The sequence below is a fragment of the Ischnura elegans genome, chromosome 1, assembly GCF_921293095.1.
Source record: "Ischnura elegans chromosome 1, ioIscEleg1.1, whole genome shotgun sequence".
NCBI lineage: Eukaryota > Metazoa > Arthropoda > Insecta > Odonata > Coenagrionidae > Ischnura > Ischnura elegans.
In genome coordinates this window covers 85,129,104-85,154,909 of record NC_060246.1, presented here as the reverse complement: position 1 = coordinate 85,154,909, position 25,806 = coordinate 85,129,104, and the positions used below count along the sequence as shown (strand labels likewise).

General features: G+C 38.0%; 1 protein-coding gene across 1 annotated transcript in view; it reads left to right on the top strand.

Moving 5' to 3' along the window:
* The window catches only part of LOC124165208, a 500,277-nt gene that overhangs the window by 437,050 nt on the left and 37,421 nt on the right, over positions 1 to 25,806 (top strand). The window contains exons 9-11 of the mRNA XM_046542490.1: positions 2,693 to 2,968; positions 13,462 to 13,783; positions 23,794 to 23,947. Coding sequence (XP_046398446.1) covers positions 2,693 to 2,968; positions 13,462 to 13,783; positions 23,794 to 23,947 — 752 coding nt within the window. The remainder of the gene's footprint in view (positions 1 to 2,692; positions 2,969 to 13,461; positions 13,784 to 23,793; positions 23,948 to 25,806) is intronic.

Genomic DNA, 25,806 nt, shown 5'->3' with positions numbered 1-25,806 from the left:
TGCGAATCCTTTTGTTGAGGACCTACGTCTCTGTATATAATATTTGAAGAATATTCCGTAGCTATTTTCTTCTGTGACGGCATACATGTTGTAATAATAGACCATGATGTAATAGATTGTCATTGATCATTGTCTATCGTACGATCTCTCAGGGAGAACGATTGTCGTTGGCTAAAACGCACCATAGTCGAGAGATTCTTCTATGGAAATCTATGTTCTTGCTTCGGCAAGAGCTCACTTTTGTCATTCCGCGCAAAAATGCTTTTTTGCTTTGATCGCCAAGAGAAACCGGTTTCGATAGCTCTCTACTTTTCGCTCCTGTATTCCTTTAATATGAATGATGAAGCCTGTTAGTCGGGCTTAACTCCTTTTCCCAGGATGGGATTTTATGGCATGGGTTTGATGTCGTTATTGCTGTTTTCCGAGCGTACTTGATCGCGATGATTAGATCTCGTCTCCAGTACAAATGGCGGTTAACTCCTGTGATCATAAATCCATTTGTAGCGCTTTGTCTGAAGTCAAACAAACGTCCAGTGAAATGGAAATACGAGTCGCTAGCAAACAGATGCCTTTGATGAGTGATTGAAGCGTTCGTTTTCAGTGACTCAACGAGCAATGTGACTGAAATCGTTTATGCCGTGCTTAATTTCTCTTTGGACAACAATTAATCTATTTCCGAGTGAAAAATTAGGTCATATCTATGCATTTAATATGATTTTGGTAGTTGAAAGAACATCTGCCAGCTTCGAACATAATGCACACTGCGCATGAAACAACCGATGTGGCGGAAAGGACAGTTTGTTTTTCGAAAAACCTTATTTCAAATTTTGCTTTTTCCTTTGGAAAAACTATTCCTGTAAATGTGATGCGTAACATAATACTAAATACTCTTGAGGAGATAGATAATTTGCTGATAGTTTTCGAATGCCGGAAGTGATTAATGCAGTTGTCAAAAGAAATAATATAGCTATGAATAGTTTTGATATTTCTGTTTTCCTAATTCGTATTTTTATACTCAACTTAGATAAAAGAATACTGGAGGCATCTGTTTTTGGCTTGTCCATGACTTATTTTTTGGAACATTAACATCGTATTTAGTTTTCTTAGGGCCTGTTATAAATATTAAATTGTTATCGTTTATAGTATTAGCTATTGTCTTATACTTTTAATTTACAATTCAATTACAAATTCAATTTTTAATGGAACAATATAAAATTTTATTAAAATTACATCGATGACTGGAGAATACTCACCTGATAATAAGGAATAATCGTAATTTAACTCGCAAGTTGGCGGCGAGCGTTATTTCCATCTACCTGCCGTCCTCGTATGATTCATTGGAATTGGGTCGGCTCTTTTCGGCTTTTGTAACAAGAAAATTTATTCTCAAGGGGTCTGATATGAAATAGATTTAATTACATTTAAAAGTTAATACAATTATAAAAGCAGCACTTACTCCTTTCGTCGGATTTGACGTAAAAGTTTACTTTTGAAATTAGTATTTACCTCATTTAGAGAAAATATTTTCTTGCTTTCCATATTGACATTATGATTTGACTTGTGTGCAGAAATAATATGGGAATCGTAGGTATGAACGTGCTTGTGCAGAAAACTGTAAGTTGAGCTATCGATTGATATCCTTGCACTTAAACTGTGGGTTATTAGACAACCCCGGCATTAATTATCTTTCTCCATTTTGGGTTTCCGTTTATTTTTTTTTATTTTTCTCCTTATTAAGTTTCTCCGGAAGTCCTCATAACTTTTGTGCCCTCCACACTTCCGAAGCTAATATCTTTTTCCTTCCTCTTCGTCACTTGTCGAGCATTTTCCCTTCTAATTTATTCCTCGAAATGCTGTTTACTCCTAAAAAATTCGTCTTCCACTTTTTTCTTCGCCTCCCTTCTCAGTCACTGGTTTTCTCTTCTCGACCCGTGTCCCATCCACCGCCTCTTGCCATTTTTCGACCGCATTAGTCACCACGTATCCGTAAATGAAATATATGGTCTTATGGAAACGGACTATATAATCTCTGAGATATGTATTATCTACAAAAATGAATTTATGAAACGGAGAGCCCATTGGACGATTCATACAAGTAGGTACAACGGGCCAAGTTACATTTTTTTGCTAAGTAGCCAGTTCCTTTCAGTGCATGCTTTAATGTTGGATTCTGAACAATGTCGGGGAATATTCTTAGGAAGCCAAGTTGAATAAAAACGATGTTAAATTCCTTTCCCTCCGCCGAAATATTTAGACGATAAGGAGATGCACCCATACGTTTATTTAGATGTACTCCGTCCAAATCAACTCTCTTCCTCTTCAAGATGCATTATTCCATCTAAAACCCCCTCTAAAATTATTCCTTGCAACGGGATTTTATACACACCCATTCCAGCTTCACAGTCGTTCGTGAAGCCGTGCGAAAATTACTCCTTGTGGTGTTATTATTAAGTTGAGGTTTTTTCTTTCTCTTGACCTCAATTTTTAGCATTGATTCGCGTCTTGGAGCGTAGGTCTTGTTTATTTGTCTTAGGTACTTATTGAAATCACATTTATTGCAAAAAAAAACTAATGAAAGTATATAAATATGCCAATACGTTAGAAAAAATTTGCATTTAATTCCTAATGACCTTCTCTCCAATAAACTAACCAATGGTATTATTGTTGACATTCGTCTCCCATTTTTTTCCAGGCTTCGACCACCAGTGCCGTCTCCGCTACAGCCTGTCCCTGGGTGAGGGGGACCGTCGGCTGGACTCGGGGCCCGTGGAGGACCACTCGGACGCGGAGGGCCGCGGCCTGGGCTGGCACCCGCGGGCCCGCCTCTCCGACCTCGTGTCGCGCCGTGGCGGAGGCGGCGGTGGCGCTCTCTTGCGGGTGCGCCTTGAAATGATAGAGGCGCGGACGCTGAGCGAGGTGGCCATCGCAGCGGCCGGCCTCTCCGGCGGACTCCTCTCCCCTGGCATGCGTGAGTACCCCTTTCCCCTCACTACCATCCCGAGCTCTTGATTGAACATTGGCGGATCCATGGGAAGGAAGGGAAAATCTGAATAGAAAATTACTACTTGAGGATAAAAAGTTTTAACCCCATGTAATAAGGTTTTTACTTTAATGTTTTACATTTCGTCGCAATTATTACATTGTATTATTATATTACATCCATTATTACCAAGAGCTAGCCCTTTGTTGCGAAATGAATGAAAACATTTTAACATACTAATGAACAACTTATAAATACACACTAAAATAAAACTATGAATGAGGCAATTAATTCAAGGATAGACTCTTGAAGGAGGAATAAATCTATTAAACTAAAAAAATATTATTGGGACCTAATAATCAAATGTAAAATAAAATATGGATAACTTAAACCCTTCACTTTGCTCATAATGCTAGGTTTGTATTCCATGTTATAACGCCCTTCGAAAGTCTTCCCCTCACCATGAGCCAACACCATGCTCCTCTATCTATGGTTGCTTTTCACGCATACACGTAAGTCAGAATAGTGAGATCTCGTGAAAGCAAAATGTTGGGCAGCACGTACTTATGCTTAGAATAATGAGGAAAAAATGTGGACGATTCCAACAGGGAGGCTGAATTTATAGAATTAAATTTATTATAATTTGTTATTCATTGTTTCTATGGTGGAAATTCAGTGCAAACTGCTTACTTATTTTTGTTGCAGCACTTTTTTCATGTGCTGAACATAGTAATAAATCTCTAAGGAATGGACCAGTACCAATGTTTTCAGAACCTATGGTAGAATATCCAAAAATTGGAACTTTTCGAACTCACGGGAAGAGTCTCTGGAAAGTAAAACGTATTAACTGTGAAAATTTACGACACCCTTTATTTTTAACAAGAAAATGAATAATTACCACCAAACCTAGAATAAGATACCTACTTACGCGTGCAGGCTTGTGTCCCAGCTATTAATAAGTGATATTGAAATATCTTGCAATAGAAAATTCACTTTGTGGTATCTTTTTGAGTCTAGCATAAGGAAGAAATAGGATAACACAGTTGGGTACTTGCAGGACCATAGATTTGGTTTGTAAATAGTTGGTAACACATGCGCAGAGAGAACTTTGCAACAGAGATGATTTGATACTATTCTATTCTTCTGCGTGAAATATCATTATTTCAGCAATTTCATCAGTGTTGTAACACATCTTCCGATTAAAACAATTTTACATGTTAAATTGATTTTTTTGAACTGTAAAAAAATGTCCAAGAATTCATTGACCGCGAAAATTTGACCACATTGCAAATTTTTAAACGTCGACCATGGCTGCTGTTCAAAGGGATAATGTGCGCATTCCAATGTTAAATTCTCGACTCAACGTATTGGCTTAAAAATGACCGTTCATCCTGGGACATAAAGCGGTGGAATATGACCCCGAAAAGCATATTAAGGCTGGCGAGTCTCGCTTTAGTTCCATTAACGTTCATGAGTGCGTTTGCGATAATTAGCGACACATCGTGATTCAGGCAGCATGATAAGGCATCACTAAACCACTGTGTAGGCTTTGCATTTTGGAACTCATCCTATATGCAAAAACCGTGAATGCGAAAATTTCTCGCACGCTCGGCGTTTGAATAAGCTGGAACACATAAATTTGGCGATAGTGCATTGTTACCAGTCCATTCGAAACGGGCAACGTTGCTTTGGTGTCATTAGTATTTGGCGCATGCAGTGGCATCTTTTTTGGAGATGAACATAGAATAATCTAATTTTAGTCGCGCTCAAAATATCATTATTCGATGGTGAACTGTCGAGTGGCATTTATTTTTTACGGTTTTAGGTTGCTGCATCACAGCTCTCTTGTCATCAAGAATCACCTCAGACATTTCTTGCAAATACATAGTTATATCTTAGATTTTTAAAAAAATCACCTACCTTTAACTGAGTCTATGGTAGTACCGTGATGATTTACAGATATCAAATCACTGAACGTGATATAGAGATATCCTGGCTTAGAGCTAAATCAAAATGGTTTTTATATGGCTAAAGTTTGCTCATACTTGCTTTAATTCCGCAGGAAAATATGCAAAAAATAATGCGGCGTAGTATGGGTTATTTTAATAATAGCCTGCCACATCCAGAGTTAAAAAAGGCTTTATGTCGATGTGATGTTCGATCATACAGAACACCTAGGATCCTAATTTAAATTATTGTGAGTTGAAGATCGCAGTATAGAGTCTAGAATGATTTAATTCATAAATGAGCCACTCCTCACATCGGCTTAAGTTATTATTAAATGTTATTCAGGATAATTTAACGCGCGACATATTATTTGTCGTTATCGGATTCCGAACCCAAATCCTCCGATCCACGCTTGGTTTTAAATACTGGTGAAGCCAATTGAAATTTTCTGTTATTTTTTGGCATTATGTGAACTTGTGGGTTACCGCGTAAAGATTTACATCTGGCTATATCGCGGATTTTTCCTATAAAGCTGAAATTATATCATACTATCTTTAACAATCTATTGTTAGACATGTGTATATGTATTTGTACATTTGCGCTGTAGAATCTTGTAAGTAAGAGTGTATGTAATAATTTCATGTTTCCTTTTAAAAGTATTTTATTTATTTTAGTTCACATATAATGCGGTAGTTCGAAGGAATCTTGCAGCGATTCGAACCATCATTGGCACTCCACTTAATGGTGGGAGGCATTTATGATCTCTTTAGCTAGTTTTGGCAGAGACATTTCTCCGTTTGAGGGTTATATATTAAATCTGGAGAAGCATGTATAGCGACACCTAGGATTCTCCACTAAAAAACCCGTAGTCTCATTAACTCTTACCATGGAAAAAGCTGCTAGGCTCACCTAGCTTCGGAGGATAGAGTTTCTGAGGTTATTTATGCTGCTAAAATTGGAAAAATAAATTGTAAGATAATGAAAGAATTAACCTGATAAAGCTGGAAAGAAAACATAGTTTCGCTCCATTTTAAGTTAGCTAACTCCTTAAACGGTTCATAGCTATGCGGTAGAGCACATAATTTGAGAGAAATATAGGAGTAGTAGCCCTCTAAAATAGATGTTCTTCGAAAGAATCCGCCAGAAGAACCAAAGCCAGAGCCCTTGAAAAGGAAATACATTTCTCTTGGGATTCCCTTCTCTAAAAGTTCAACTTTTTAATTATAGTGAAAGTAGGTAAAGTGGAAAAAAGTGAAATTTTTGATTGAATTTTTTTTTTTAATTTTTCATGAAGTTTGCTGATACAGGTACAATGATTTATTATCGACTGCCCTTGCGTTAGGTTATAATCTTTATGAAATTGTATCACGTCCTGTCATATTTGCTGTTTAATTCAGGGAAAGTGAAGGGAATGCATGTTTGAAATCGGAAATTGCCTAGTGTCGGCTGTTAAGTGACGGTCTTTTATTAGCAACCGTAGATTGTGAAAAAATAACACGTCGTGGATCATTAAATGACTATGTCGCACGTCAAATTCTGTCGGTTCTATAATTTTCAATATCTCATTTATTATTCTCGAGAGCTTTGTTTGCAAACTGCCTGCGAATTTTTTCTATATGGTTGGTTGAATCCATATCTCGTATTTTTAGTACAAATAGATCGGTGAGAGGAGCGCAAAATGCAAAGGAGTATAAAAAATATTTAGTGATGAATAATTTTTAATTTTTTTTTATTTTTCCACCTTTTATTTGTCGACTACCATAATATGAAAAATGCTTTATATTTCCAATGGTAACGTTTAATTTCCTATTCACCTGCAGGTTACGTATTGATAGTAGACAGAGATATTACCTTGTCTCTACAATGGTGCATCAAAGTTAGTAGAAAAAACACTCGATTGTTCCAATAGTAATAAGGTACTCGATTGAGAGAAGTAAAAAATTCCATTTGCCTATTTATTTTAGTGAGTTTCTTTCAACCAAGGATCCCCTTCGAAAAGATGCTTGCGGCAGACAAGGTACTTCTAATCCGTTCAGATATCTGCTTGAATGTAAAAAACATTGTCATCCATTTCCTTGAGAAAGTAAACTGATAAAAGAGGATCATAGTATAAGCTGACATTTTGGAAAACTGCGTCTTCAATTGGAAAAAAAACGCTGTTTGATCGGTGCACCGATGTATTTTGTAGATAAGATATAATTTTGGTGGCCAGAATACTGAAAAGATTAATTTTATGGTGCTGCGTAAGCAAGTAATTACGACTTTATTTTTGGCTGCGCGTCGAATGGCCGCAGGTAATGAATTTCATTAAGTACAACCACAGAGTATAAAGGTACCCTCTGGTACTCCCTCAGAATAGCGCTCAACCTCAGAAGAGAGTGCTTTCTTTGGAAGTGCCTCTCACGTTTTGATTGATTAAAAACGCTGAAACGTGAGCCGTTCCACTCGAAGCAGAGGCGGCTGAATTTGACGGACTTCCCGCAAGCAGTTAATCCCGCAAAGTAATGGATTACGCAGAGGGGTTTAAAAATTCGTGCGTTTTCCTTGGCTGAACCGGAGGGAAAGCCGATAGTTTTCCTGCGCCAAATGGTCCTAGACTCTCCTTTTACTGCTAAAGGAAGTGAATTCATGTATGGCTGAAGAATATTCTACTTACTTTCTTTTTGTTGCATTACATTACTTTTATTCCATTTTTCTCCAAGAGCTTCAAAGCAGAACGAAACGTGACTATTCACTGTACCGTGGGCTAAAAAGGAAAAAGTGCCACAAGTCCCAAGTATGTGATTTCTTTTGCGAAAGAAATGTACTGTGACTGCTCGTAAATATGACTTAGTTACTAAATCCTTCGACATGAATCTTCTCTCCAGCGAAATTACTCTTAGCAATTACATATAGACACTTAGTCAGCTAAAACCTTCATTAATCATGATGGGTAGTATTTGAGCTATTCCTACTTCGAGCTTACGAATTTTTAATATGTTTTTCTTACTCAGGGTCTCCGACCAAAATTCACTGTTTTAATCCTACAGCTTGCAGAGCCTTACTTAACTTTGGACGAATGAATTTTTGATGCTGTTTTTTACAAGTTCATTACGTACATATTATCCAAAGGAGTCTTGGTGTATTTATACAGTCTGCTACAACAAATGGAATTTTTCCAGGACTAAGAGCACGTATTTGTAAAAAGTTAGCATTTCAGAGCTGCGCAGAAGTTTTAATGGTGCAGTTTGAAGACCATGGAATTTAATATTTAAGATTGAAAACTCGAGAACTAGACGTCAAAGTTACCAGTAAGACTTTAAATATATCAAATCAAATACTTTTTGGGAAATCAAAACTTAATGGCGTTTGAATTTAAAATGTTTTCCGGGTATTTTACTTCAAAATAAAACGTGTTTGGTTTAATCCACGATAAATAATTTACCTTCACTTAAATTAGCAATAACACGTGATGGGTAACTATTTATCACCGTGGTTAATGTTAAGTAAAAGCATCCCTCAATATACATATTGCACTTTTCCATAAGCCCTTGGAAAAGAGTGAGAAAATGAATTCATCTTCTGAATATACGGGGATGAATCACTATCTGATCTCCTTGCTATTTTTGGATCAAGATTGTCATCATCTCAATTTTGTCAGTTTCCATTTGCTTGGGCAAAAAAAATCTCGGCGTTGTATTCGCGTCGAAGCGTCTAGTTTGACGCAAAAAGCGGTGGCATGGCAACACAGGGGGTACACTTCATTAATCATGTATGAGAACGCCTCAATAGTTCCCTTCCCGTGCGCCTCGTGCCTTGCTCTCGAGATGGAATGTTTTGAAGTCATCCATTTTAAAGGAGAAACATAATTCTCGGAGCGAATAGGAGCGGATTAAAGCAATCTAATGGAATGAAATAATGATAAGTTACATAAATAACCATGCATGCATGGAATCCATTCGCAAGGGTTGAAATATTAATGCATTTCGGTCGTTGTAAAGCTTGGCGTGAGATTGTTTTGTGCATAAGTTCGGTGACATTCATATCATAATTGTAAAAGTTCGTAAAAATGACTTCCCGCGTTGAAATTTTTGACATGAGTGCTCAATAAAAGTGCATAATATTAAAATAAATATCATTTCTACTTGTTATTAATTAACATTATATATTTTTCACTTATTAAGCTCCATTGATCCTTGTATCGATTCCGCATTCAAACAGATTTTAGGTAAAATACGAGAATAAATTTCGTTTCCTTAGATTTATCCGACATATTTCTTAAACAGTTGGCGAAATACATCTGGATTATATTCATGAAACTATTGTTGGAATGCATACGGGGCCATTGTAAAGTAAGCATTTTCATTTTATATCGGTTTTCCGCGTCCCATTGTTTGGGGCAAGTAGGTATTTACGTCGCGAGCAGTTTAAGGTCACGTTTTGAAGTGCTTTGCCGATGGTCTGGTACTCTTTTTTTCAGAAGGCGCTGCGTTCCAAATTTAACTTTGGGCTTTTGTGCGCGCGTGGCAACAGTGTAAATTATTTAGCTCTTTCCAAGTTAAAAGACAAAATTGTAATCCTTTCATGCTAAAAAATAGAATACTGGATTCATGTATCAAAGGTAAAATTGAGTTAGTGCTCATCACATCCCATTAGGGTAATATAATTTTTGGTTTTTTCCCCGGCGAACAATTGCAGGGAAGTTTTCTCGGGTTTCGCACCGGGTCAGGTCCTCCATTTCTCCTTCCAACGTTTCGATGGACAACTCGCCCATCGTCTTCAGGGATTCAGGAATCCAATACCAATTCCTCAAAGTCTCGGGGTTATATATACAGAATTCTGTGGGTAAGGGCGGTTCAGCGTCTCCTGATTGGCTGCCAGTCCCCTCGTATTTTCAGGAGGTGGTCCCATGTATGGCTTAAATTATAGCCGCAGTCTTTGTTGATGTTATTGCTGTTTTTTCGAATCTGAATGGATTCTTTTACTACGCGGTCCCAGTATCCATGAGATCGACAGAGCAGCTTCGCTTCTTCCCAGTGAATCATATGATTCTCGAGGATTCTGTGCTCAGCCACTGCCGATTTTTCCAATTGTCCTAATCTTAGGGGTCTGCGATGCTCTTTCAATCTGGTCTCATTAGTGCGGCCCGTCTCTCCAATGTAGGTTTTTCCGCATTCACATGGTATAGCGTACACTCCAGCAATTATTAGTAAGTATAGCAACTCCAGCAAGCATTAGGGTTTTACCCTCGCTAAAAAATGATGCAGCTAAGTTGGATGTGAAAAGGAATTTTGCATAGCTTATGGTGTAGAATCATAAAATATTTTATCGTTTCAAGAAGCAAAAAAAAAATATTGGAGTGGTGTTAACGTCAAATCTTAATAAAATTTACTTCATTGGAGGATCAGTACCGTCGTATCGTTTTTGTGATAAATCAGCAAGGAACTCATCAATTTTAACTATAAATGTGGAGGTTGGTTTCATCAGCTGATGCGGCCGTATATTACTTCACAAAAAGTTTTAGCATTGACAAGTAGTACCCTTAAGTAGTCGCGTCGGATATACATGACTCGAAAGGTTTTTTTGTAATAAATAAAACTTTCATTCAGTTAAATATTCCAGCAATTTGTCCCATATAATTTTATAGCGTACTTTCTCTTTCATTCTATGCCATTTTTGTGTCCGGATATACGCAAAATACACCATAATTTAGCGTTTTGACTCAACTCGCATGTTTGTGTCTTGAAAAATAAACCTCCACGACTCGCTGCGAGCGCTTGTTATGTAAGTTTTATTTGAAATTTAAAATACAATTTTTTTTAAAGACAATATGTGCAAATTATCTGTGAAACTATGTATTAAACCAATAAATCCTATGGAAAAACATTTTCAAATACTTTAAATGTTTGTTTCTTATTATTAAAACTCAAATTTATTTCCAATCATGTGACCATTATTACTTCAAATGTTGAAATTCTTGGTCAATATGACCCGAGGCGAGTACTTGCGTAACTTTATACATAACGTTAGCCACAATAAATAAATAAAAATAAAGAATAGCTAAATACTGATCACTTACATAATTCCCTTTCCACAGGTAGTTGTTCAGTTCCGCGTCTTCCACGGAGGACCTCCCCTTCCATTTTACCTAAATATAGCTTTGGATGTATATCGATTTAAAATTGCATCGATACCATCCAGTTTCTCTTATAGCATTAAAGGCAGATATCCTTTTTCTAGAGTAATATGATGCTAAGTTTTCTTGTATATTTAATAATTACTTATACCACTTCAGGGGCGCCGACTTATAAAAAATATTGGGGGGGCCCATATCGGGGGTCTTGCCCCGGTAAGAGGTTATATTCAAAGTGTGTCGCAGCATCGTAATACTATCATAATACCACTTGTTCACGCCACATTCACACCACTTGTTTTCAGTTGACCTGCTTACTACCTTATAATTATTTGTTTTAACACATTGTTGAATGTATTTTAAAAGGTAACTATCGTCAAACATGGGAAATAAAAAATACCAATATATTTTTGTGATTTCACCAAGCATAATATAACTTAATTATTATCTTGAATTATTAAGGGGGCTCCGCCCCCCCTAACGAAACTTTGAGGGGGCTCGGGCCCCCTCAGGCCCCATGGAGTCGGCGCCAATAACCAATTATTTTTTAAAGAGCGCGACCCGAGTTTCGATGAATTATCATCTTCAGGCGCAAATTATGATTTTTTATCTTATTATTGTTACCTAGTTACTTGATGAATTTTAAAACGGATGCCATAATAAAATGCTGTTCAGGTTGCATTAATTATTGCTCAAAATCCTTTGTGTCCGCCTTTGTATTCGTTTTACACGATTTCTATTTTCTATGTAAATATAATGGAAATAACGATCTATATTAAATATTTTTATTAACATATTTTGGTGGTTGATAACATTACACGCAATTAATTGTTAACGGCCAATTTAAAATCAAACTAAAAAAGTTTGTTTCAGTACTAATATTTTAATATGGACTTCTTTTTGTATGTTCAGCAATGTTTGCGGGTGTAACTCCAATTCATGTTTCTTAAACGTGTTTCTGTATTTTTTATAAAACATTCGTTTTCTATAGGTTTAACTTTTTTTATAACTGCGTAGCAACATTTTTGGACAATAGGCCTCATTTAAACCCGTAAAATTTAGTATTCAAAACATATTCTTTTTCTGATCTTTGAATGGATTAATCTCAGCCCAATTTTTCTTCCCAAAATATGGTTGCTGATAGAGCGAGAACGAGTAATTGCTACGTATATCTAATATTTCACGAACTGTGTTGACTTGTTAAGATCTACATTCAAGTAATGCCATACTGTAGAGTCTCAACATATGTTTTCCACGATATCCAATAAGATTTAAGTTTCAAGTTATCTGTTCGGTTTCTCTGTTGTAATGATACAATAAATAAATAGTTGACAATGAATATCTATCGATCCTTATAGATTTTAATATACCGAAAAACAAGATAGAACTTATCTCCTACATGAAAAAAATGATATACATAATGTTATTTGATTACAGCCTTGTACATGAACAAGGCAGCATTTAAACGATCATTATTAGAAAATGAAGGAGCTACAAATCCTCGGACATGGAATTAAAAACTAACAAGTAGCGGTTTTTCCACATGTTCATCAGTCATTGATTTTATATTCCTTTTTCATTTTTTATCATTCAATTCAGTTATACATTCAATTAAAAAGATATCTCGACGCTTTTATCATAGCCTTCGAAGTGGTTACTAAGGCGACTCGTCGCCTTAATCACTTCATTTTGTACAGAATTTCCATCACCTTCGAGCAAAATTTCATTCGATGCTCAAACAAATTTAAGTCATCGCATAGTGAATTAAGGTATTACAAATTACATTTAAAGAGGCATTTTTACAATAGCCACTTTTAAAATTCATAATATAAAAACTCCTCTTGTACCTTACCTTCCTACTTGGGACAGTCATACATATTCTACTACTTAGACTACTACTTTGACATTTATTTGTAATGTCATGCCAAAATAATGAATCCTTTTGTAACTTCCTTACACATAGTTTTTGAAACTCAAATATTTGTATTAACCTTTCATAAATAGCATAATTATCAGCGAAAGGGTAAGTATTATTGGACGTAATACATATACCTCAAAAACCTTTTTCCTCTCTCTCTCAATCATATCAAGGTATTTTTTCTGTTAATGGATGCCAAATCACGGAAAAGTATTCTTATTTGCTCCTAATTATAGAGCAGTACAAAATTTTTGCACGCTCATTTTCTTGAAGTGCATAGATATACGACTTAATATACCAAGTAATTTACATGCAGATATGATTATACATCATGTATGATTCGTAAAAGTAATATTGCGATAAAAAATAACGCCCAAGTCTTACATTTCTGTGTTTCTTATGACATCCTGATCATTCATTGAGAACTTGAATGACCAGTGTCGTCGGATCGGAGTGCCATGATGATGAATAAAAAACTGCTTCACTTGTGTCTCTTCTCCGCAGCCACGTCCATCGGCAACACCCTTCGGCCCGTCTCGCCCTCCGCGTCTTCGTACTCGATCGCCGCTGCCGCGTCGCCGCTCTCGTCGTGCGCGCCCGGCGGCGTCTTGGGCGGCGCCGCCTCGCCCTCCTCGCCCTCGGCCCAGCACCACGGCCCCCTCTCCAACGCCAACTCGCCCCCGGGGGGCGGCCCCGGGCCCTGCTCCAGCCAGTGCTACGACCGCGACAAGCAGGCCTGGATCATCCGCACGGACACTCACTCGGAGACGGTGCGACTGCACATGGTCTTCAAGGACGTGCAGAACGTCCCCAGGAACCACCTCAGGTGAGCCATTCAGCGTGAATTGATGGGTTGCAGAATTTTCAATTTTTCCCGGTGTATGATCTGCAGGAATAGTTCTAGGGTTTTCCACCGTGTATTGTTTTAGGTGTTACTGTCCATAGCAAAACGTTTATGAACAGGAGGCGTTCATGAACAGGAAGGAGCATCTGAGAGGATCGTTATGTAAGAGTTTAAAGAAAAGGTTAGTGAAGAGTTTGATCTGGATTGTAGCTCTTTACGGTGCGGAAACGTGGACACTGAGGAAAGAAGCAGTGGTGCAGCGAGGGGGGAGGTTTTGGGGGATAACCCCCCCCCCCCAGAGCTCAGAGAAATTTTTAAGTTTAATCCATTTTACTTAATTAGATTGATATTACTAATACAATAGTGTATGGATTAATAAAATATCCATCAGAAAGCCGTAAAACTCACCGTTTTGAACCATTTATCTCTAAAATTCCGCAATTTATTAATCTCGTACCTATCGCTTATCCTGGTGGGTATACCATACCCCCATACACCCCGGTATTAGTTGCACCTAAAAACCCCCAGGCTTAATTCCTAGCTGCGCCCCTGGAAAGAAGATGAGAGGAGATGGGAGGCATTCGAGATGTAGGTATGGAGAAGAATGGAGAAGGTGAAATGGACGGAAAGGAAAAGGAACGACGAAGTGCTGGATATGGTTGGCGAGGAGAGGCAGCTTTTAGATGAGGTACGGAGTAGACAGAATGTATGGATGGAGCGAATACTTAGCGGGGAGAGGATGTTGAAAATGGTTTTAGAGGGTAGAATGTTAGGGAAACGAGAGAGGGGAAGGAAAAGAATAGGATTTTTAGATAGATTGAAAGGGAGTAGGCATTACAGTGAATTGAAGAAGGCAGCCCTGGAAGGAAAGGGAGGCTCCCAAATCACTTCTTTGGTACTCCATGGAAACCTACCTTAATCGGTAGAATACTATAATAATAATTGATTTAGGTGAATGCTCCCAGTGTTACAACGACGTCTGCTATCGTCGTCAGGGGTAGTGATGCACCAAAAACTATGCCCCGTGAGAAACCCGAGAACTATTCCTTCTATTCTACATTTCCGAATTTGGATTCACAATCAATTTCGGATGATGTCGCAGATTTAAATATATTGTATAGAACTTCAATTGGTGACCGTCTACGGCGTCCGAGTAATGGCTCACTGAAAGGGCTCAGGAGATGTTCACATCCTTCGCGTCATCGTTGTTGCCTCGTGCAATGAAGGACCCATTGAGAGATTTACTCACCCTTCCGAATGGATCTGATGACTAACCTGTTGGACGTCTCCTCCAAATACCTACCTATCTGGTGTGTATTGGATGCCAACTTATTCCTAAAAGTAAGGCCCCTTTTTTCGTCAAAGCGTATTTGTGCGATTTTGTTCTTGCTCGGAGTTTCTAGCCTAAAAAGTAAGCCTTCAAACCATCTAAGTCCGGCGAAATGCCTCGAAAAATATCTCATCCTTACTCATCGCCTACCGCCTACCATGTCTTTTCCGTTTTCCTAGATACATCTCAAATACCGCTACTTCACCCACGGCTGTAATACATGTCCTTGCGAATTTAATTATTAATTTATCCTTTTCATAGCATCCAATTTCATCATCATATATATATGTATATATATATATATATCATCAATAAGTTACGTATATCATATCAGATATGCCCTGAATATCGTGTATAATTTCCTCGGTGAAAATTAAGCGGACGTTCCAGAAATTGAACAGACATTATTTTATTTTCAGTCATTAAGTATACGCAATATTTTATTTGATAAATATATGCATGGCACCTGATAAAATTGTTTACTTTCGTTTGCTCCGAGTCTCTTGACGTTTTAATGGTCCCGGAGGTGTCGATCAAAGATGATACGGGAAACCCTTGGTGTAACTTAGCGGGTCGACCATGTTTTTTTTCTGCCTTTCCTCCCGCTTTGCCATCCATCAATCAGATGCCCAAACAAGCTTTGTCATTTTTCAGCTTCATTTAGCTCATTGTTATGAAAACGAGGTTTATAGTCATGTTTGAGTGGCAAAAATATTTTCCGCTTTTTCTGATTTTGTCTTCGTGATATCAGAGGCCAAACTGACTCTCCGTGCTTATCAAAGCCACGAGAGAAAAGATGAACTACTGAGCTACATGTTATAAATCTAGTCAATTGACGGAAAAGAATGATTGGTTGCGTATGGAAGAAACAAAATCCCTTATAATGCATTGCAATTTACCATACTCATTACTTTTTCATTGATTCTTAACATTACAAAAGCCATTTTTTCTTCCACCCCCGTATATCTTTGAGCTAATTACTATTATGCGACCGATTAGATCCTCGTCATAACGATTTCATGTTTTATTTATTAAAATATTTGAAATGTAACTTTCTCATGAAGAATTGAGAGAAATCATGAATCTACCTTGCCCATTAAACTTTTATTTTATCATGCCATCTCAATAATATTAACCCCTAAGATACTCAAATTTTAATTTTCTAGTCAATAACCTGTGGAAATATGTGATATCCCCCAGCTTAATGTGTGAAATATTCCAATGATATATAGGAACTATTTTCTTTTATTACATAGATTTTATTTTAATTATACTCTCTAATTTGATTATATTATTTTGTGTTTTTATGTCTGCGTTTAAGTGATTATTTTTGTTATGTCAGCATTATACCCTGATTTTTTTAATCGCAATAATTTATTTTTTATTTTTCATGCATCTAAAAGCTTCACTCTGTTTGTAATTAGGGATGATCAATTTTTGGCAAAGCTGTTACTGTAGGTAGGTCAGTCATAAAGTTTTGCATATGTGGGAGAAATAAAAAGGGCAATGTGTTCTTAATTATTTAATTCTTCAAACAAATGATAAAAACTTGCACCCGTACTCTTTAAATAAAAGCAATAATGGGTGGTTGATTTATTTCACATATAGCCACATTAGTTTCCACCGCATTTTCAAAAAAAATCCTCTGGATAAAAAAGACAATAAATAACAGTGAGTGTAACTCACTGTTGGACTGGTCCATCGGCTACCTTCGAAACGTTCGTGAAACACTTCCTGAAATTGCAGACCAGCGCGAACACTTCATTTCATCCGCTCCCACGAGTTAAAATTTTTGATCATTTCTTGAAGCTTCAATTTGTGACACTTATGCACGAAAAATATGAAAACTTCATGTTAATTTAATAATCAAGCAGTCGAAATATCTTAGTTGATGTAGCGAAACATCTTCACTATCTACTGTCAAATAAAATGGAAATTTCCTTTTTTAACACTTTTTGGGATGTCTAGTTTTGATGCACTGTTTAATTGCAAATATCACGCACAACACTAAGATTTCAGTTTCGTATTTACGCTATTGGTTAAAAATATTTTTTTTTGAAAAAGTAGGAAATTTCGATATCCTTTACGATTTTATGACTTGTTAATTGCCTGTCCTAATGGGCGTTTCATATTCCCCATTCCTTTAAGACGTCTCTAAGGACTGCATTTTTACGTGACCTTAAAACTAATAGAAATCAAGTCACTGTTGACCTTCGTTTACGAAAATATAAAATCGCCTAACTTGATCAGATGATGAATCAAGTGGCCAGAATATTTGCTTGTGATTTTTCTCATTTTACGTCTGCTCACCTCAGCTTTAATATCTGATGTAGTTGAAGTTTTGCTTTTGAAACGTTTTTTTTTTGCAATAAGTGCTCACAGGCTCTCCACTGTTGGGCTCTTGATAAATGTCTAAAGCAAATGCCTAAAGAGATAAAAAGTTGTTGAATGACCTTCTGATCTTGTCTCGCTCGTTTGGTCCCCTGATGGATTGCGCATATCGCGCGCGCCCATCGGCTTAAGTACTTTGGGCTGGACGTGGGCTCTCACACAATTGAGGGCCAGTTTTACTCACGCAGCGGCATCGATCCCATTGGCGGTGCGGCTGACAGCGTTTAAAATGGTCCAGATAGGTGCTATCCCCGGCTATTTTCCCATCGATTTGCCCCCAGGAAATGCCTGGGACGCGCTCTTTAATGTTTAAAATCCCGGTGCTAATCGGTTGGTCCAAATCCGAACGCAGAAAAAAGCAAAGCATGTCGGATGGCGGAGCTAGTTTTAGAAAGGGTAAAACCGCGCGGCTTCGGAAAAATCCCAGCGGAGGCCACCCGGTCGCATTTACTCCCGTAATCGCTGGATCATTTCGCGCTCGTAGCACCGCGTAGTCGGCGAGAAGGAAAAAAAATTGATCCGCAGCTATTACTCGGATGATTTCGCGGTCCCCCACAGTAGGGACGATTTCTCGAACTTTGGAGTGGTGAACTTTTTCGCGAGGAGAGAGAGAGCGAGGTCTTGGTGATCAGCGAGTTTGAACGACGTCCATTTTCATCCTTTAAATGAGCGCCAGAATGAGTCACTATTATTATAGCCATTCACTGTAACAATGGCCTCAATGGAGCGTTAAGAATTTTCAAGGCAAAAACTTGTTACCTATTATGTTACACTGGAATCATTGTCGACGCTTGTGATTATGAGTGAGCCACTGTTTATAGTTCACAAAAACTAGTATGGTGAGTGTGAAACGGTAATTCATCATTAGAGTAGAAGCGGGACTTATCCCAAACCCCTATCAGTAGAAGTCGTAACTAAGGCTATCAAAATCTTCCTGCTTAACTAATAGCAATGATGAAATATAATGAACTTAATTACGTCGTGACGTATAACAAGCTCGATAATCTGTAATTCCTAGTAAATTGTTTGAAATTTAATGTCAAAAGTTTTTTGTCCTTTAATTACAAATACAAGCATTTGAAGTGTTAATTTACATTATGATTGTATTTCTATAATCTCGGACAGTGTTCCAAGAAGTGCTTGTTACCTAACCTGCTGAAATTATATTTGTCAATGACGAAAAATTTCTCTATCTAACATATACTGTTTGATTAGAATATTTTGATAATAATCGAATTTTCAAAGGCCTAAATGAGTTATTTAAAGGGTACTGAAGATAAGCATGCACAACATACGATCAATTCGGCTCCATTAATTTTCTACGCAGTCCTTGAAGGCGATATCGTCTGTAAATATGAATATTTAGGTTGTTCGAATTAATGAAATTGTTCTTTCCTAAATAAGTATTTTAATGCCGAGAATTTCCGTTCGACTATTCCTTAAGCCACGATTAGTCATTGCTAGGATTATTCCTCTTTTTCGTCCTTTTCGTGAATAGTGTGAAATTTTGATGGAGAATCCTAATCATCCCGAAATGCTGAGCGTTTATATGCCTTGCGTGAGCCGTCGCCAATCGCATTAGCAAAGGTTTGGAGCGGTTGCGCCACGCGGTGATTCAGGCAAACACAGCTAATATGCTTAGCATTATGCATCGGCATGAGCAACCAATAATTGCTTTCCAGCCAAAGCCACCTTGTGGAGCTTTGAGATTATTGTGTCCTTTACGAAACTTCGTGTCTTTTATCTTAAAGTCCAAAACGGCTGCAATGTACCTCATTCAAGTTTCCCACTTTGTTATCCATCCAGAAGGTTTACTTCAAGTTAAAACTTTATTCTATTTATCATCAATTTTATGACATTTTTCTATTTATTTTCTTTATTTCTAACTATTGTTTTGACAAAAAATTTAATTAAGAGCTATTGATCTTCTCATTAAGGTTGGCTCATGTGGTTGACCTTCTTCATCCAATTTCTTATGGGCAAATTCTTGGATTCTAAGTACATCTTACGTCGTTGTTCACTGAGATATTGACGTTTTATTGGTTGAATGATGAGCCAATCTGTTAGACCTGAAGGCTTTTGCTGAAACGTTGATAAAACTGTGGTGATGAAATAAATATGAAATAATTCGACGCTGCAAAAACCTGTACCGATGAAATACTTTCTTTCTTCATGTCGGCTTTTCTCTTAGTCTCGTTCATGGATCCTTCGCTTTTGCTCCTCTTCCGCACAAGGTTTCCCTATACTATGCCAAACTCTCTTATACACAAATTAGAGGTCAGAGTTGGATTATTCATTTCTCAGCGCCATAATGCTAGGCGCAAGAGCAATAGATTATAAGGGAAAACATAATTAGAAGCAGTTTCCTCTGGTGATTTTCATCTTTCATCCCACCACCTAACCGTTCGAGTTCCTCATCCACGGAATTTCACGTCCGTAGTAAAAAAAATGTTGCAGTTGTGGTTTATTATACCTTGAAAAATACTGTAATAGGTAATAATGCTATCGGAAGTGAAGCAGTGAGTTTTGTACGGAGTATTTTTGTATTTAGTGTAGCGAAATGTGTCATCTAGTCAATCTTTTATGATATCCCTCCTTTTGATAGAAGGGTTTAGTATAATGAGTGGAGAGGCGAAACTAATCTAGCCAAAGCTCATCTGTTTCCCGGAAATTGTTCGCTTTATGTCAACACTGTCCAGTAACTTAACTAGTGGGTCCCTTAGTCCATACTACAAGTTCTGTTCATTGGAATAGAAGGAATAATAACTTTGCTATTTCCACATGGTAATTTATTGAGACCGACCATGGTTTCGCTCCATCATAACATTGTCAAGGTGAAGGTTCATCTACATCTACATCTACATAATACCCCGCAAGCCGCCTAAAAGGCGTGTGGCAGGGGGTGTTAGGACACCAGCCGTTTACAGCTTAAAAAAATGAAGTACTCTAACGAGGTTGGTACTAGCGTTTATTAAAGTCCTTTATGGTTCGGGGGAAAAACGAATTCCCATATATATCCGTTCGGCAAAACATCTCTCTTAATTTATCGCTTCTATCGGACCTGGAAATATAGTGTGGCTCTAATATTATGTTCTCTGTGTCGCTCTTAAAGATATCCATGCTCAATTGTTCAAGCAATCTAAGCCTAGCGCACAGCCTCCGAGTCTCCAATGGCTCCCAGCCTAATTCGCTTAACATCTGGGTAACGCTGTCTGTACGCCCGTAGCAGTTTTTGACGAAACGCGCAGCCTTCCTTAGTATTTTATTCAGTTCGCGGATTAAGTCTTTCTGCACCGGATCCCATACGCTCGCTGCATATTCAAGGTGCGGTCGGACGAGAGCGAAATAGCACCTTTCTTTCACTTTCTCATTCGAAAATCTTCCCACAATACGCTTCACGAATCCTAATTTCTTCAGGGCTATGCCGCAAATATTCTTTACATTTGTTCCCCACGTGAGGTTCGAGGTTATCGTAACTTACTGGTATTTCACTTCGTCTGTTGCCTTTATGTTAATACCATCCACTGTATAAACATGGTTAGAATTGGACGAATTCCGCAAGAAATGTAACGCCATGCATTTGCTCAGATTAAGTTCGAGTTCCCACTCTTGGCTCCATAATGAACGTTGTTTAGGTCAGATGATAGAATTTCATAGAGTGATCACTAATTTCGCGATAGATGACAGCGTCGTCAGCAAATAAGCGTATTTTACTGCTAATGCGAGATTGGGTACCCTACCCAACATTCTGCAATATATACTTGTCAATTCACCCGTAATTCTTCACCTTGACAATGTTACGCTGTAACGAAACCATGGTCGATCTCCATAAATTACTATGTGGAAATAGAAGAGTTATTATTCCTTCTATTCCTAATATTAAGGATGTCCACCAAGTTACGCCCGCTACTACCAATTATATGTTCACTTGACCTCCTTTGCTCGGAATGTAAAAATTTGGGACAAACATCGGGAGGACGAAATGGGAGCCCTTTTCCACTTCCTTTCGATCCTTGGCTACACGCCTGCTCGTTCCTCGTTGTTTTTCCCTCGAGTGTGCTCGTCAGTGTGTCCATTCCATTCATTAGGGGATCATTTCTTGGCAACTAGTCTGCCGCCACTTTGCCAAGGACATAGTGCTCCGTCATTCGAAACCCTCGCTTTCACTCTCGAGCTAAACCACAAATACCGAATCCGCAACGGTGAGAGAATATTTTATGTCAGATCTTGGCGATGAAAACTCAGAAGTCTTTGTGGATATCCTTGTTATTCCATGTCATTTCGAGGTAAATTTCCACAGGAATTCTTTTAATTTTTTTATTTTTGGCCCCACGCATTTCAATTCTTGTTAATGCTTTTGAACGCTAACCCATTATGGTAATTCACTGTAAAGGAGATTTGTTGGATTGATGACTTCGGATTTTCCTGCTGAAAGTAACGTATTATTTCAAGATTATTTTCAGTCCCGATGATTCTCGAAATAGTTGGAAGGCAATGAGTTTTTATCTACCAAATAGCATGCTTTCCAAACTTTTACGGAAATAATTTTAATAATTAAAAATAAGGATAGATTTTAATGGTGGAACGGTTTGCATAAGTTTACATAAATACACATGCAAGTTTTCGCTAGGTTGTGATGGAATTTTTTAACTTATGCATACCTACAATTTTATTTTTCTAACTCGTCCAGAAACTTTCGCACGAAACTGATATCACGAAATTCACACTAATCCTCATGACGATGTGCTACATTCTTAATGGGATGTAAGAGATTGCTCCATTGAAATTTTTGTAGTTTATAATGTCTCTCAAAAATGAACGCATGTTTTCAAGTGAAAGCCGTTTTCCCTAACCGTAAAATACGAATTCATTACCCGAACTTGTAAATATTTTTTTCTGATGAATAGTTGTTTGAAAGTTTTGTGCCTCAGTACACCTCGCGTGTAATGTGCACAAAACTTTTACCACGACGATGACTTTCCTCGTGCACGCTTTGTCGTTCCAATACTGATAAATGGCACTGTCTGAAGAAGTACAAAACTTATTTCATACAACCCCGGGAGGCCGACCTGGGATTCGTAGCAATTTCCACGATAATTTGTTTCTTGCGACTCTCCATTTATGCCGTTCATGCTATTTATTCTCAAGACGTGGAATACAGCGCATTGTTTTACGAGCGGACAAACCTACCGCAACGTCCCTTGCTTGTTTTATTTCCAATGCCGAACGATAAATAGGTCGTCTAAATGCTTTGAAATGCACTTCTGGATTTATTTTGTGGGTATTCGAACACCTGGGTCACTGAATGAAGTAGGGAAACTGGCGGTTGTAAAAAAAACCGGTAGTTGGACGAAAGTATCCGTGAGTTGAATTGTGCTTGGAAACCATTGAATCGCTCTACTGATGCAGTGGATGATTTTAAAAAGTCTTTTCCAATCTCCCGCTGTCATTTGTCACCAGCGCTAGTGCAGCTGATGACAATAAGGAGTTTTATGCACTGAACTCCGTCTGGCTCAGCGGTTGGCAATTTCTATCACTTTAACAGGTAATAATTATAATGTAAATAAATATTAATATTATTAAACAACAAGGCGAGAAAAACTTTTATAACGTTTCCGTTTATCCCTTTGGCCTGAATTGAACTTTTCATAGGCTTGAACAGGTGATGAAATGGTTCGTGCTGCTAAAATAAGGAGTCTGTTGAATTATTTTTACACCTAGTAAAATATTGGCCTAGCTGGTCGAGACAAATGATTTCATTCACGATGGTTTCATTCTTTAACACAAGCACGTATGCTTGCAGATATGCGTGTCTCTGCGCACTCTAATCTAAACGATATTGTAAAAAAGCTACACCCCCATACTGAGTTGGAGGTCATCAGATATGTCAATGGCTAAAACAAATCTCTATTGAGTTCTTAGTACATATTAAGAAAATGTTAATAAGATTTAACAAAGGCTCTTATCATCTTCACTGGTGGAAAAACCATTTTCTTTTGCTGGTTTTATCATTTACTCTGCGAGGGGATACCTGCCTGACGCACTTTTTATTATCTCTGTCCGGTATCATCATTTATTTGTTGTACAAATTTACACGTAAGTGCTTTTTTTCACTTTTAGTACTGGTAAAAGAAAAAAAGAACTTGCTGCAATACGATCGAGGATGTTACAGCCCTTTTCCAGTTGTTTCCCTATCGTGCGATACGAGACGAGTGGAACATCTCCCTTGGGTATCTCCCGTGAAATGACACGATGCTTCTCTTCCGAACAGATACGTGTGCTGGACGGCGTTCTTGCTCCGCTATCACCACAAATCTGGGCTTGTCGAACCTGTGGCTCTCCCCGGGGGGCCATTCAGTCACTACTACGCGCAGGACGTGTCCGACGAGGGGATCATCATGGAGACGGACATCCCCGTGAAAGAGGTGAGCGGCGCACTTCATTCCACTGACGATGCATGCACGCTTGATTTGGAGTGCTGTTGTTGTCCTCGGCCCGGGGGCTAGGAAGGGCTGGTTCAGTTGACTGTGCTCAAGGTTTGAGGGTACCTCTGCTACCCATTGTTGTGCTTCTGAGCGGTGATTGAGACCTGATTTTTTCCATCATTGCATGCTCTTTCTGACCCACGATCATTTGAGCGAGAGATGGCCTGCCAAAATTATCTTGCGATCCACTTTGGGAATGCATCATTACAAATCAATGGACCGCGAGTTCACTTCGTGGAATGGTGACATGATAGAATCAAGAGTATACTTTTTTTATATTCCATATAGTCTATTTACTAAAACATCTACCAGCAGTGCTGTTGCCTCTTAACAATGATCTGAAAAGGGTCGAAACCGGTAGAACTTTTAACAAATACTGAGTGGAATATAACAAAGTTTATTCTTTATTCCATCATGACATATAAAATTTCAGTAGTTAATAAATGAAGGCACAAATTATGTATTTTAATACATTGGGTTTGATTACACTCGCTATCATAAAATAAGTATATTTTGTTGTAGTGTGATGAATCTTGTGGGATGGAAAAAAGTTCAAGACCGCATGGGGGCCTCGGGTTTGCAACACCTGATTAAAGCAATAGATGAGTCACTAAGGCAAAACATTGGCACCCAAATTTACAGTCCCGTGTGATGTTTGACTAGCACTAATTATGTCACACGTTTACATCAGCTACTTCGATCTCATATACCTGGACAGATTTGCCCCATTGTTACTGTAAACTTAACTACTGACGTAGTTGGTCTCAACATTAACCCGCAGCAGTGACGGAGCTCTGATTATAATTTCTCCTGAAGATCCTGTTCATTGCATTTTTAATCTAGTTATTTCGAGTTGCACATGTGTAGCGCGACTATTGAAGCGTGTGACGCTACTGGTCCAGTTAAAGCACTACACGACTCCTCATGGTAAACGTTTGATGCTGGGACCAATATTTTGCAGTATCGATGCATGTACTGTTTACATTATCATCCTCTTCAAGAAGCTACAAGATTTTTTCCATTTAGATTTCAAATAAATATTCTTAGGGATTTATTTATCTTTTGGTTAAAACTTGAATCTAATGTACTGGGAATTCAGGAAAAAAATAGGATTTTCAAAGTGTTTTGGCATGATTAAAGTGGAGAACACCATGTAATAATGGTAACCGTGTGACTAATGGTCTCTAGATGTTTGTACCAAATGAAGCTGCAGTGGAATATACGTGGGGGCGTATTTCCTCGTAACTACGTGATCGAAACTTCCCTTCCTCCCTCCCGGCCAGTATTTTGGTCCGATATGGGCTCTGATCCCTTTTTCCACCATTAAGGCTCATGTAATCCCCTTCTCTCGATAATATATTCCGTACGTTTCCTCGAAGGGATTCTGCCCAAAATTTTCTTCCCCCGCGATCCTGTTTTTCTTTCTTTTTTGTATGGATGGGAGGTATGTATCTTCGAGTCGAAAGTGTTCGAAACTTTTATGTACGATCATTTGAGTCTCTTGTTTCAAGAGAAACACATCCATGTTCGCATTGTTTTTAATGATCGTTCGAGCTCTTTCTTCCGTTCCTTGACATCCACGTTAACATTTGGCGGAAGACGAGTTTAATGAGGGAACGTTCATTTTCGAGGTCGTATTTACTTGTAGGAAGGAAATAACCGGCAAAACAAAACTGGAAAATCGATGTTTCAGTTGTGAACTTCGCATCCTTTTTCACTTCCTTGAATATTACTCAGTTATAACAATTATTTCGTATCATATATTCTTTATCCCGCATTGATGACTTCAATAAGTTCGC